Source organism: Saimiri boliviensis, chromosome 6 (assembly GCF_048565385.1).
Source record: "Saimiri boliviensis isolate mSaiBol1 chromosome 6, mSaiBol1.pri, whole genome shotgun sequence".
Classification (NCBI taxonomy): domain Eukaryota; kingdom Metazoa; phylum Chordata; class Mammalia; order Primates; family Cebidae; genus Saimiri; species Saimiri boliviensis.
In genome coordinates, this window is record NC_133454.1 from 59,941,177 (window position 1) to 59,954,452 (window position 13,276).

At 42.9% G+C, this 13,276-nt stretch overlaps 1 protein-coding gene across 1 annotated transcript; it reads left to right on the forward strand.

Annotated features, from left to right (window-relative positions):
* The first annotated feature begins 5,631 nt into the window (after nucleotides 1-5,631).
* PANX3 (pannexin 3) lies at nucleotides 5,632-13,276 on the forward strand. The gene is made up of 4 exons (XM_003923869.3): nucleotides 5,632-5,812; nucleotides 7,028-7,170; nucleotides 10,628-10,842; nucleotides 12,637-13,276. The coding sequence occupies exons 1-4, from the start codon at nucleotides 5,632-5,634 to the stop codon at nucleotides 13,274-13,276; spliced, it is 1,179 nt and encodes a 392-aa protein (XP_003923918.1).

Here is a 13,276-nt window from a genome sequence, read left to right on the forward strand (position 1 = left end):
AGTATATTTGAGATAATAAATTTTTTTTTGTTTTAAGGCATACATTTGGGGGTAATTTTTTATGCAACAAGAGAAAACTAGTGCATTTAAGCTATAATAAAGAGAAACTAGAAAATCTGATTAGTCAGGCTGGGCATGATGGCTAATGCCCGTAATCCCAGCACTTTGGGAGGCTGAGATGGGTGGATCACCTGAGGTTGGGAGTTCAAGACCAGCCTGGCCAACATGGTGAAACCCTGTTTCTACTAAAAATACAATTAATTAGCTAGGCATGGTGGTGCATATTCGTAATCCCAGCTACTCAGGAAGCTGAGGTAGGAGAATCACTTGAACTTGGGAGGCAGAGGTTACAGTGAGCCAAGATTATGTCACTGCACTCCAGCCTGGGCAACTGAGTGAGACTCCATAACCAAAAAGGAAAAAAAAAAAAAAAACACAAAAAAAAAGAAAAAAGAGGAAATATGAAACTATTGAAAATATGAAAATATTGACTAAGGAAATTTAATCCATTACTAAAATTCCACACTAAGAAAATCCCAAGACTAGATGGTTTTACCTGTAAATTCTTTCAAATATTTAGTGAAAAATAATACCAATATTGCACAAACTTTTACAAGAGAAGGCAAATCAAGAAGAAATACTTCCTAACTCTGTTGGCCATGCATAACCTGCCAATGACCTTATAAAAAAGGAAAATTAAATCAAATTACCTCTCCTTTTTAAATAGAAATGTAAAAATCCTTAACAAAATATTAGCAAACTGAAACCAACAAAAAATTTGAAAGGTAATATATCTGAACCAAGTGAGATTTATTTCACAGATGCAAGAGTAATTTAACGTTCAAAAATTGATCAATATATTTCATCACAATAACACATATAAAGATGAAAATTATATGAGCATCTCAAAGTATACAGAAAATATATTTTAAAAATTAAATATTTATTCATATCCAGCACACTTAGCAAGCTAGGATTAAAGGAGAACTTCTTTAATGTGAAAAAGAATGCCTACCAATCAAGAAAAGAAAAGAAAAAACTACCATGAACATCCTGCTCGATAATAACACTGAAAACTTTCCCCCTGAGAGAAGGAACAAGACAGGGAAACCCATTATCACTACTTATATTCAATAGTATACTGGATGGCCTAACCAGTGTAATAGGGCAAGAAAAAATAATAATAAAAGCCATAAAGATAAAACAAATGAAACTGTGATTTTTCATAAACGATATGGTTGTATAGATTTTTAAAATCTGTGAATCTACAAATTATTAGAATCAATAAATGAATTTAATAAGATTGATGTATACAAGATCAATGTACAAAAAGCAGTTGTATTTTCATATATAAGCAACAATTTTTTAAAAAATATGATTAACAATAGCATCAAGAAATATGAAATACCTAGGAATAAATCCAACAATAGATGTGTAAGACATCCACACTTAAAACCAAAAGTTACTATAGAAAGAAATAAGTCTTAAACAAATGGAGGGACATGCCATGTTTGTAGATTTGAAAACGAAATGCTGTAAAGATGGCAATTTTTTCCAAATTAAGCTGTAAATTTAAAGTCACAAGCAAAAATTGTAGCAGGGTTTTTCCTGCTGAAATTTACAAACTGATTGTAAAATTCATATAGATCAAAAATAGCAACAATAAAAAATAGCCAGAGAAATTCTGAAGAACAATACAGCTGGAAGACTTACACTACAGGTACCAAGACCTATTATAAAGCTATACTAGTTAAGATAGTGTAGTGTTGGCCAAAAAAAAATAGATAAATTATCAGCTTAAACAGAGTCATCTGATTTATGACCATGGCAACACTGCACTGCAATGAGAAATGAATGATCTAACAATAAATTGTGCTGAGTCAGCTGGATAGCCATATGGAAAATAGTATTTCTTGACCCCATCTCATATCATATATTAAAAAAATAATAATAAATGAACTGCAGACCCAAGTGAGAAAGATAAAACAAAATATATATATATATTGGAGAACACATAGGAGAAATTTGTCATGGCATTGTAATTAATAACCAATGGTTTCTTAAACAGAATACACATAGCACATTGACTATATTAAAATTAGAATTTCTGGTCATCAAAAGACACCATTAAGAGAATGAAAAGGCAACTAGTGGAGTGAGAGAAGATATAAATAAAACATATTGCTGGCAATGGTCTCAGATCCAGAATATTTGAAAGGGTACTACAAATCAGTAAGCAAAAGGTAGACAACCCAACAGAAAAACAGGCAAAAGACTCATATGCTCACAAAAGAAGATATCCAAATGGCCAAAGTAGCCAACTTCATTAGTCAACAGAGATATTCAAGTTAAAACCACAATGCATTACTACCACACACCTTCCAAAATGGCTTTTAAAAGTTTCTAATTCCAGAGCCAGGTGTAGTGGCTCACACCTGTAATCCCAGCACTTTGGGAGGCCAAGGCGGGCAGATCATGAGGTCAGGAGATCAAGACCATCCTGGCCAACATGGTGAAACCCCATCTCTACTAAAATACAAAAAACAAAAAAAAATTAGCTGGGCATGGTGGTGTGTGCCTCTAGTCCCAGCGACTCGAGAGGCTGAGACGGGAATCCCTTGAACCCAGGAGGCAAAGATTCCAGTGAGCTCAGATCGAGCCACTCCAGCGTGGCGACAGAGTGAGCCTCCAACTCAAAAAAAAAAAAAAAATGTAATTCCAAAAGTGTAATGGCAAGGATGTGGAGCAACTAGGATTTCCATAAGCTGTTGGTGAAAGTGTAAAACTCTTGAAACACAACAGAGATAAACATATGCATACCATTATGACCTAGCAATACCCCCCTCAGTATGTACTCACCTAAATGCATACATCTGTTCACCAGGAGACACATATTAGAATGTTCACAGCAACAGTATCTTATAACATCCAGACCTGAAAACACAAATATGTGTCAGCTTATAAATGGATAAACAAATTGTTATATATCTACACAGAGGAAATTAATTTCTCATACATACAACAACATGGGTGAATCTCAAAAATACGTTGAGCAGAGAATCCAGACACAAAAACACATGCATATGGGGGCCGGGCATGGTGGCTCAAGCCTGTAATCCCAGAACTTTGGGAGGCCGAGGCGGGTGGATCACGAGGTCAAGCGATCGAGACCATCCTGGTCAACATGGTGAAACCCCGTCTCTACTAAAAATACAAAAAATTAGCTGGGCATGGTGGTGCGTGCCTGTAATCCCAGCTACTCAGGAGGTTGAGGCAGGAAAATTGCCTGAACCCAGGAGGCGGAGGTTGCGGTGAGCCAAGATCGCGCCATTGCACTCCAGCCTGGGTAACAAGAGCAAAACTCCGTCTCAAAAAAAAAAACAAAACACACGCATATGATTCCATTTACATGAAGTACAAAAATAGGCAGTAAAATGGAAGATTCTCATAAATACAATGTGGACCAAAAGAAGCCAGACACAAAAGAGTACGTATATACAGATGATTCCATTTTCATAATGTATAAAAAGGCAAAACTAATCTATTCGAAATTTATATAATGATTACCATTTGGAAAAGCTAGAAGAAAGAAGCATAGAGCTGGTTTCCAGGGTGTTCGTAACGTTCTGTTTATTGATCAGATGAATATTTATTAAACTGTATCCCCATGGTATGTGAATGTTTCTCTAGTTTTTGTTTTTTAAATTTTTTATTTAAATCGCCTTTGGGGTATAAATAGTTTTTGGTTACGTGGATAAAGTGTACAGTGGAGAAGTCTGAGATTTCAGTTACTCACATAGTGTACACTATACACAATATTAAGGTGTGTATATTATTCCTCAATAAAAATGTATTTTTAAAAAGCAAAAGGATATACATACATACAAACCAACAGTAAACATTTGGCAAAAACATACCTAATTAAAAGATACAGAGATTAGGTGTGGGGGAGGGTAATGGGGAATAGAAATAAAGGATCCCTCTGCTGCCCCATGCCTGATACACTCCAGTTTGCACACACAGGGCAGCTCGGAATCCAAGTTGGCCTCTAGCCTGTGGGATGGGGAGAGAGGTAAGCCCAACCCAGATGTCTGTGGCCTAGGAAAAAAAAAAGTTCAAATAGTGGTCCAAACACCAGATATCTAAAATATTAAAAGTTATAAAGCCAGTTAACAAACTGTTGAATAAAATGTTATCCTTGCTCCCTTTGACATACATAAACACACACACCCAGCTTCATAATGATCAGGAATGCCAGGTTCGAATTTAGAATCCTCAGACTCTCCCAGGCCCCTGGCTCAATCTTCTCTTCCCAACCCAGCTAACGCCCACATTGCAAAAAACCTCACAATTGCACATGTGGACACCCCAAGTCTTATAAATTGCATCCAAACCCCAACAACCAGCCATTCCCTGGACCTAGAAGGGCATACCAGCAGCACAATCTTTCCTTGGGAGGTTACTCCTGAAAAAAAGGCCCACACAGTTCTAGGAAGCAAGCTGGGGCCATTTGGACAGAGCCTTACAGAGTTGTTTCTAGCTGGGTACACAGACTCTGAATAGTCATATTCCCCTGGCCCCACATCCTCTTTGCCTCAAGAGAGAACACAACCAAAGAGGATAAGGTTAAGAGCCTCTGTTGCCAAGTTTAAGGGCAGCGCTAAAGACAAGAGTGCCTTATTCTCTACTCACCCGACCACACCAAATCAAAGTAAGAGCCGACCCTTGTGCTACACTTTACAGTCTACAAAGCGCCTTCACAAACAATACTCTTAATCAATCCCCACAATCTTGTAAGTTTACTACATACCACTATTTGAGAGATGGTGAAACTGAGCTAAAAGTGATTTGCCTGAAGTCATGCAGTTAAAACCTGAGTACTCCTGGGTCGCCAGTGAGAGTTTTCCCTCCAAATTTCAAAGGCTTTGCTCTTTCCACAACTCAACACTGCCTTGCATCCTCCAGCTTTCTAAAAAATTGATGGGCTGAAAAGTAGAACTGGAAAATGTAAATACGCAGTTGAAACATTTTGGAAAAAAGACCGGAGTCAGGGAAGGAAACCTAACACCAAATACAGAGCAGTTTCTGGGAAAGAGTCTGAGCCCGGAGCAAAAATCATCACTGGGACAAAGACTACTATGTAGGGTAGCAATCCCAGCTGGGTTGTGGGGGCTCCATTCCCACCCCAAACCACAAAACGAGTGCCTTCAACACATCTAAGCAATCCTGACTCAAATTCCACACCAATTACACGGGGGACCTGGCTCCACAGCCCTCCTTCTCTCCACCACCCCGCTGAAAATACTTTATTAATGACAAGGCGGCATAAAGCCACAGAACTCCATCTGCTCTAGGACGATCCAGACAGCAGCCTGGCACCAGCCCCAGGTGAGGCCTGACCCTCCTCCAGCAAGGACCCGCTAAGGCTATACCTCCCTCTAATTAGCATGGCCTGGCTCAGGGCCTGGGTAGTTATTTAGGGAACCATCGCCTGCTCCCAGCATAGATATCCATAAGGCTGGGGCGGCAGGCACTTTCTGCTCAAAGCCAGCTGCCGGAAGCTGCCATCTCCTCATTCCACCATCCCAGGTCCCCTCCTGCCACCTCTGCACCCCCCAGCTCAGCAGCATCATGTCACTTGCACACACAGCTGCAGAGTACATGCTCTCAGATGCCCTGCTGCCTGACCGCAGAGGCCCCCGCCTCAAAGGACTGCGCCTGGAACTGCCCCTGGACCGGATAGTCAAGTTCGTAGCTGTCGGCTCCCCCTTGTTGCTGATGTCCCTGGCATTCGCCCAGGAGTTCTCCTCCGGTAAGTCGTTTCCAAGACCCAGTACACAAGAGAGACACCTCTTCACGTCACTCTCTGCATGAGCTCTGAAGTGAGATGGTGTGCACAGTGACTGGATTCCATGATTTCGGGCTGGGCTGGCTTACCCAAAAGGCAGATGACACATGAGCTCAGGGCACCAGCAAAGAAGACACACCAAAAAGTTTGAAAGTCATCTCCAAAATATTACAGTAAAAAAAAAATTAGTTGCAATTTTAGTATTCATATATGTTACTTCATTTCAAGTAATTAAACATTTATTTTGGTTTTCAGTATGGATTAAAGAAGTTGATGCCCTTGGCAATGTTTTTAAGACCTTAGACCTCTTCATCTTATCTGGGCTGTCGCCGAGTCTCTTATTTGCTCTGGGCTCTCTTCCCGCCCCTAGCCCCTCAGCTCCAAAGTTACTCATTTGAGAACGTGTGTTAAGTGCCTGAGACCCAGACACATCGGAGATGCTGGATGAACCCACTGCTTCCTGTCTACAAACCCCAGCCGCACACACAGACAAGAACATACACATACATCTAGGGTCTCAGGTGCTGGATTCACTCAGTAAATCCACTGCCTTTTTTAAAGAGAATGTGGACTTCCTGAGAACTGAGACTTCTGACTTTCCTTTCTGGCAATGCTTACTACAGTTTCCAAAAAGATATGCCAGCCTCCCACTACCTCTTCATTCATCCACACCAGGGGAGAAGAAATGGCTCCCACTTCTGCCTCTTTCTGGAGAATGATGTGAAAACAAAAGGCAGGAACTCTCCTCCGAGCCCACTTTCCTTCCGGCATAATTTGCCCACTCTTTTTCTTCATTTAGGCTCAGAAGCCCAGGCAATCAATCCTCAACATTTTAGAGCCTAAAGCATGTCAGTTATTTAAGGAAAGAGACATCACTATCAAACTGCAAGCCTTCTGGTACCAGACTACAGGAGCACAAGGAGCCCAGGGGGTGCACTGAGAGCAAAGAACTGCCAGACCCAAAAGGATGAGTCAGCACTGGCAGGCCCAGGCCATATAGTGAGATGTGTCCAGGAGTGCCCTGTCCTACGGTGACATGGCAGTGCTCAACCCAGAAAACTAAGGTGTGGGAAGAAAACAGTCCCTGCCAGAAGCAGAAACTGGGGAAGAGTTACATGATTGCCCCTGAGTCCCCACTCCTCCATTCCCAGCGGCCTCAAAGTTGCATTCCTGTTGCAGGGTCTCCGATCAGCTGCTTCTCTCCCAGTAACTTCAGCGTCCGGCAGGCGGCCTACGTGGACAGCTCCTGTTGGGACTCGCTGGTTCACCATGAGCAGGACGGGCCTGGCCAGAACAAGATGAAATCTCTCTGGCCCCACAAGGTAAAGCAAACCCTCTGTAAGGTCGGCTTCACAGCTGAGTGGAGTAGGGCAGAACCGCTTCATTCTACTCCTTCTTGCCTCTATCTCCTCCATCCCCAACCCATTTATTTTCATCACTTACTTTCACATTTCAGGCATTCTCTGAATCTGGTGATCTTTGGTTGCCGACTTTTATCTAATTGGAAGCTTTGTGTCTAAGGGTGAGGCATATAAACGGGCAGACTTCGGTTTAAGGTGATCCCTTTGGTCTATTTCATTAGTATCTGAAATATTGACTCTGTAGTCCTCTCTCCTGGGCTTGTCAGTTTCCTCCTAGAAGAGTCATTCAATCCTTAATTGGTGGGAAGGGGCAGGGTGCAATTGAAATTAAGCCCGGCTGCTTAATTCCTCTGGGAACTTGGCTGTGGGTCTCACCATTCAAAGTTCACTCAGCTGCTCACCCTGCCCTCAGCATGGTTTCCCTGCCTCAATGGACCCAACAGCAGAGTTTAATCTGGTTTAATCTCTCCAGTGAGTAAACATCAAGCCTCTGTGAGGGGAGGGAAAGAGCAGCTGCTTGTCTGCCTCACATTACAGAAAAGATACGCAGGCTATTTCTTACACAAATTTTTCCAAACAGTTCCCTGTTTTGAGCCCCTCCTGCACGCTTGTTTTCAGAAGTACCTGGTGTGTCCAATTCCTGGTTCTGTGGCGAAAACAGCTGCCTGTCCCTGCTGCTCTCCCCATCCTCCCCATGGCTGGTGTCTTCTATCCTGCAACTTTCCAGTTTTCAATATTGGGTTCCTTTGTCTCTTCTCCTGTTCTCTTTGTTCTTATAAAAATATGTCTTCTTTTATGCCTCATTGACATCCTAGTGGGGTTTTAGGAGGCAGCAGTGGTAACATGTGTTTGATTCATGATGTTTAGTCAGAAGACACTTGTAGCATTTTCTAGGCGTGACAGTTTACGGGGGCTCAAATTGCCACAGTTCTAGGACTGAGACAGAACCAGATACTTAATGGAAAGAATTCATGAGATTTCTGTCACTAGAAGTTCAGGAAGGATCTAGATAGTTAAAAAAAAAAAAATTTAAGTTCTATGGTAGAGGAATTGACATACCAGAAAAGGGTCAAATTGCCTGATAATCAAGATCACCAGAAGCTCTTTTTTTTTTTTTTTTTTTTTTGAGACAGAGTTGGTTCCCTCTTGCTGCCCAGGCTGGAGGTCAGTGGCACAGTCTTGGCTCACTGCAACCTGTACCTCTAGGGTTCAAGCAATTCTCCTGTCTCAGCCTCCCGAGTAGCTGGGATTACAGGCGCATGCCACCATGGCTGGCTAATTTTTGTATTTTTAGTAGAGATAGGGTTTTACTATGTTGACCAGACTGGACTTGAACTCCTTACCTCAGGTGATCTACTTGCCTCAGCATTGCAAAGTGCTGGGATTACAGGCGTGAGCCACTGTGCCCCGCCACCAGGAAGCTCTTTAAACCCAAATTCTCAGGCCCCACTTCAGCCTAGTACAACAGAATCCCTAAGTGTGAAGGGTTTATTTTCAAGAAATGTCCTTTATTAGGAGCAAAAATGTCCTAATTTTCTCTAGAGCCTGGTGTGCCTTTCTTAACATGTCTTTCTCATTTAATTCAGAAAACACACACACACATCTTTCTTTTCTACCCAGATGCAATCAATTATGTATCTCCCTTTTTCTTCAAACTCTCTTCTGAAAAACATCCCTGGTTCAGGAGAAGCTATAAGTGAGGTAGTCATTGAGGGAACACGCTCCAAAATCAGACAGCGTATAGTTCCAAATCCTGGCTCTCCTACCTACTTGATGTACAACTCTGCACGGGTTACTTAATCTTTCTATGCTTTGGTTTCTTTATCTGTAAAACAGAGATGCCAACTATATCTACCTGATGACATCCTTGTGAAAATCAAATAAAATAATCCAGTTTAGCACCTAGCAAAAATGTAGCTTTAAAAAATCTTTGCAGGCTGGATGTGGTAGCTCACGCCTGTAATCCAGCACTTTAGGAGGCCAAGGCAGGTGGATTACTTGAGAAATGAAGACCAGCCTGGCCAACATGGTGAAACCCAGTCTCTACTAAAAACACAAAAATTAGCCAGGTGTGGTAGCAAGTGCCTGTAATCCCAGCCACTCAGGAGGCTGAGGCAGGAGAATTGCTTGAACCCAAGAGGTGGAGGTTGCAGTGAGCCAAAATCATGCCACTGCACTCCAGCCTGGCTGACAGAAATGAGACTCCATCTCAAAAAAAAAAAAAAGAAAAAGAAAAAAAAATCTTTTTTTTTTTTTTTTTTTTTTACTGTAGCCAACATAGTTGGCCAGCCCTGCTAGCTGTGGTAAGTATGAGGAGGAAACGTAAGGAAAAGTCCCTATGTGAATTTGCTAGGGCTGCCGAGACAAAGCACCACCAGCTGGATGGCTTCAACAAGGAAAATTATCATCTCATGGTTCTGGAGACCGAAGTCCAAGATCAAAGTGTCATCAGTATTGGCTCCTCTGAGGGCTGTGAGGGAAAGGTCTGCCAGGTCCCACTCCTCGGCTTGTAGATGCAGTGCCCTGGGAAGTCTCCCTGCGTGCCTGTCTGCTTCTTTACTGGCGTTTTTTTTTTTTAAAGCATATCTGTCATAATGAATTAGGGGCCCGCCCTATTCCAGTATGACCTCATTTAAAATTAACTAATTGTATCCACAACAAACCCATTTCCAAATAAGGTTTCTTTCTGATGTACTAAGAATTAGGACTTCAGTGTATGAATGGAGGGAGGTGGCCATGGACACCATTCAACCCATATCAGTCCCTTATTGCAGGTAGATAATGATACAGTCATTGAGGAGACAATTCCTAAAAGTATGCTTATAGATTTACATACCTGAAAGAGCCCCCAAAGAGTCCCAAGACAGTGTCTGATGGTGTAGTTTGGCTTTACCAAGAATCCAAAAATCGGAAAAGACCACTGTGCATCAGACAAGTCCAGGAAGGGGACAGGGAAGAAATGGGATTTTCTCTCCCTTAAGACAACATGGCCTCTGCTGGCCAGGATCCCTAGCTAGCTAGCTGCCCAGACTACTTTGAGGGAGGTAGGGAGATAGCTCTCTCTCTCCCTCTCTCTCTCTCTCTCTATGTATCTCCTCATTCACCTTCTTCTTCCCCTTCTCTTTTCTCTTCCCCTTTCCCTCCCCTCCTCTCTCTCTCTTCTTCCTGGCACCCCACACAGACCCTGGATCAGAAAAGTGAACCAGGGGAGCATGAAGTTGCACATCCCTTCTCAAGCAGCCCTCCCTATACTCAGCCAGGTCAGTGGGTAGCCTCGGGGCCTTGGCCTGGGCAAACCCATTCCCCACACAGCTTTCCTCTGCTGAGGCGGGAACTGAGGAAAGGAGAGCCCTTCACTCAATGCTGTCACTCGGGGGGTCTCAGCAGCCCCAGCCTTTCAGCTGTTCTCACCCTGCAGGCCCTCCCCTACTCCCTGCTGGCCCTGGCCTTGCTCATGTACCTGCCAGTGCTGCTGTGGCAGTATGCAGCTGTGCCAGCCCTCAGCTCCGATCTGCTGTTCATCATCAGCGAACTGGACAAATCCTATAATCGCTCTATCCGCCTGGTGCAGCACATGCTGAAGATCCGGCAGAAGAGCTCCGATCCCTATGTGTTCTGGGATGAGCTGGAGAAGTGAGTTGTCTCTTCCGTCTTTTTCTGAAAAATTCACTCAAGCATTAAAATGGTATCTTTGCATTGTCATCTTTAAATGATCTTCCATGCCATCCTTCTTAAGAAAGCTAAGTGCTTAACACATCATCTCATTAACTTTCTAGTGTTTCTGTAAAGGAAAGGACTCTCTCTAGTGTACAGGTGACCACACTGAGCCCACAAAGGAATTCATCTCTCTGGAATTCCACTTTCATACACTACCCCCTTCAGAAACCTTAAATAGCTCCCTTCATGCCCACCAAAAATACCCAAACTTTCCCAAATATATGTTCAAGACCCTCAGCACACTGTCACCAACTACCTTTTCAAAATTCTAACTATCAGGTGACAAAAACTTTCCACTGTGCCTAGGCAGCCTCCTCCTTTTCCCCTGAACAAACCATTTATCTATTTAATCATTCCTCCACCTGCATACAGGCACTATCCAAGGTGCTTCTGATACATTTGTGTGTATGTGTTGGGGGTGAGGGCAGGAGAGACAAAGCTGTACCTACTCATGTGGGGCTTACATTCTATTAAGGAAAACCAGACAAATAAACAGAATGCAGGAGTGAAATATATGTTCTGAGATAATAAGTGGAATGAAGAAAAGAAAAAGTAAAGTAGGGGCAGGAGGAAGCTGGAGGGATAGAGAGTGCCGTAGTTTTATACAGAGTGGCCAGGCTAGACCGCGCAAGGGGACAGTTGCGTTAACATTTGAATCATGTTGTCCCATATTTATGCACATACTCTATCCTCTGAAAAATATTCATATCTATCTTTTGAAGCCCAGATTTCAGTCAATATTTTCCATAAGGGTTTCTGAACACTGAAGGCCACAATGCTACCTTGGTCTCCTAAATTTTGCAGCTACTATGGTTTTTGTCCATGATTTTAGCAACAAACCAAGTGTCATTTTTATTCCATATTTGCATGTCTTATCTGCCCCTTCCCCACAAGCCAGGCTCTAAGGTTTTTCAAAGCACAGACTGGCTTACATGTACCTGAACACCATAGCTCTCAATAAACATTTGTGAGCCAAATTATTTATGTAAAATGAATGAATTGGCCCAAAAATCATACACATAGTACACAAGCCAAGAACCAGAATGAACTTTTTTTTTTTTTTTTTTTTTTTGGAGACAAGGGCTCGCTCTGTTGCCTAGGCTGGAATGCAGTGGCACGTTGGCTCATTACAGCCTCAGTCTCCGGGGCACAAGCAATCCTCCCTCCTCAGCCTCCCAAGTAGCTGGGACAATAGGTGTGTACTACTACATCCAGCTAATTTTTGTATTTTTTCATGGAGATGGGGTCTCACTATGTTTCCCAGGGTGTTCTCAAACTCCTGGGTTTAAGGGACCCTTCTACCTTGGCCTCCCAAAGTGCTGGGATTATAGGCATGAGCCACCGTGCCTGGTCCAGAATACACTTAGCTAGACTCCCAGTCCGGTGCTAATTTCATAAGCGTATTCTAAAGCTCCTACTTCAGCTTAGAGATTCCGTCTGCCTTGCTAGGCAAAAATCCAGTGTAACAAATCATTACTCACTGATCATTCACTGGGTTTATCACATTGCAGTTAGAACTTGGAGAATCAGGATATACTCACATGCCTCCGTTTTGGGGAAAAGTATGGTTATGCTCCGGGAAGGCAGATTTTCATGGGAGCCAAGAATGCCATGTTGAAAACACAGATCTGTTGCTTTGTCACATGGCTCTCTTGGAGTATGGTTCTAAATGGTCACTACTAACCTTGCCTCCTTTCTTCCACTGCCCAGGGCTCGGAAAGAACGATACTTTGAATTCCCTTTGCTAGAGCGGTACCTGGCATGTAAGCAGCGTTCACATTCACTAGTGGCTACCTACCTTCTGAGGAACTCCCTATTTCTCCTCTTCACTGCTGCCACTTACCTATACCTTGGTCATTTCCATCTGGATATCTTCTTCCAGGAAGAATTCAGCTGCTCCATCAAGACAGGGCTGCTAAGTGATGAGACCCATGCCCCCAATTTAATCACGTGCAGGCTGACATTGCTGTCCGTTTTCCAGATTGTTAGCCTCTCCAGCATAGCAATCTACACCATATTGGTTCCAGTGATAATATACAACCTCACACGCCTATGCCGGTGGGACAAACGACTCTTATCTGTCTATGAGATGCTCCCAGCTTTTGATCTCCTCAGCAGAAAGATGCTAGGATGTCCCATCAATGACCTCAATGTGATCCTTCTTTTCCTCCGAGCTAACATCTCTGAGCTCATCTCTTTTAGCTGGCTGAGTGTCTTATGTGTGTTAAAGGAAACAACCACTCAGAAGCACAATATTGACACAGTTGTTGATTTTATGACTTTATTGGCTGGCTTAGAACCCTCAAAACCCAAACACCTCACCCACCCGGCATGTGATGAACACTCATAG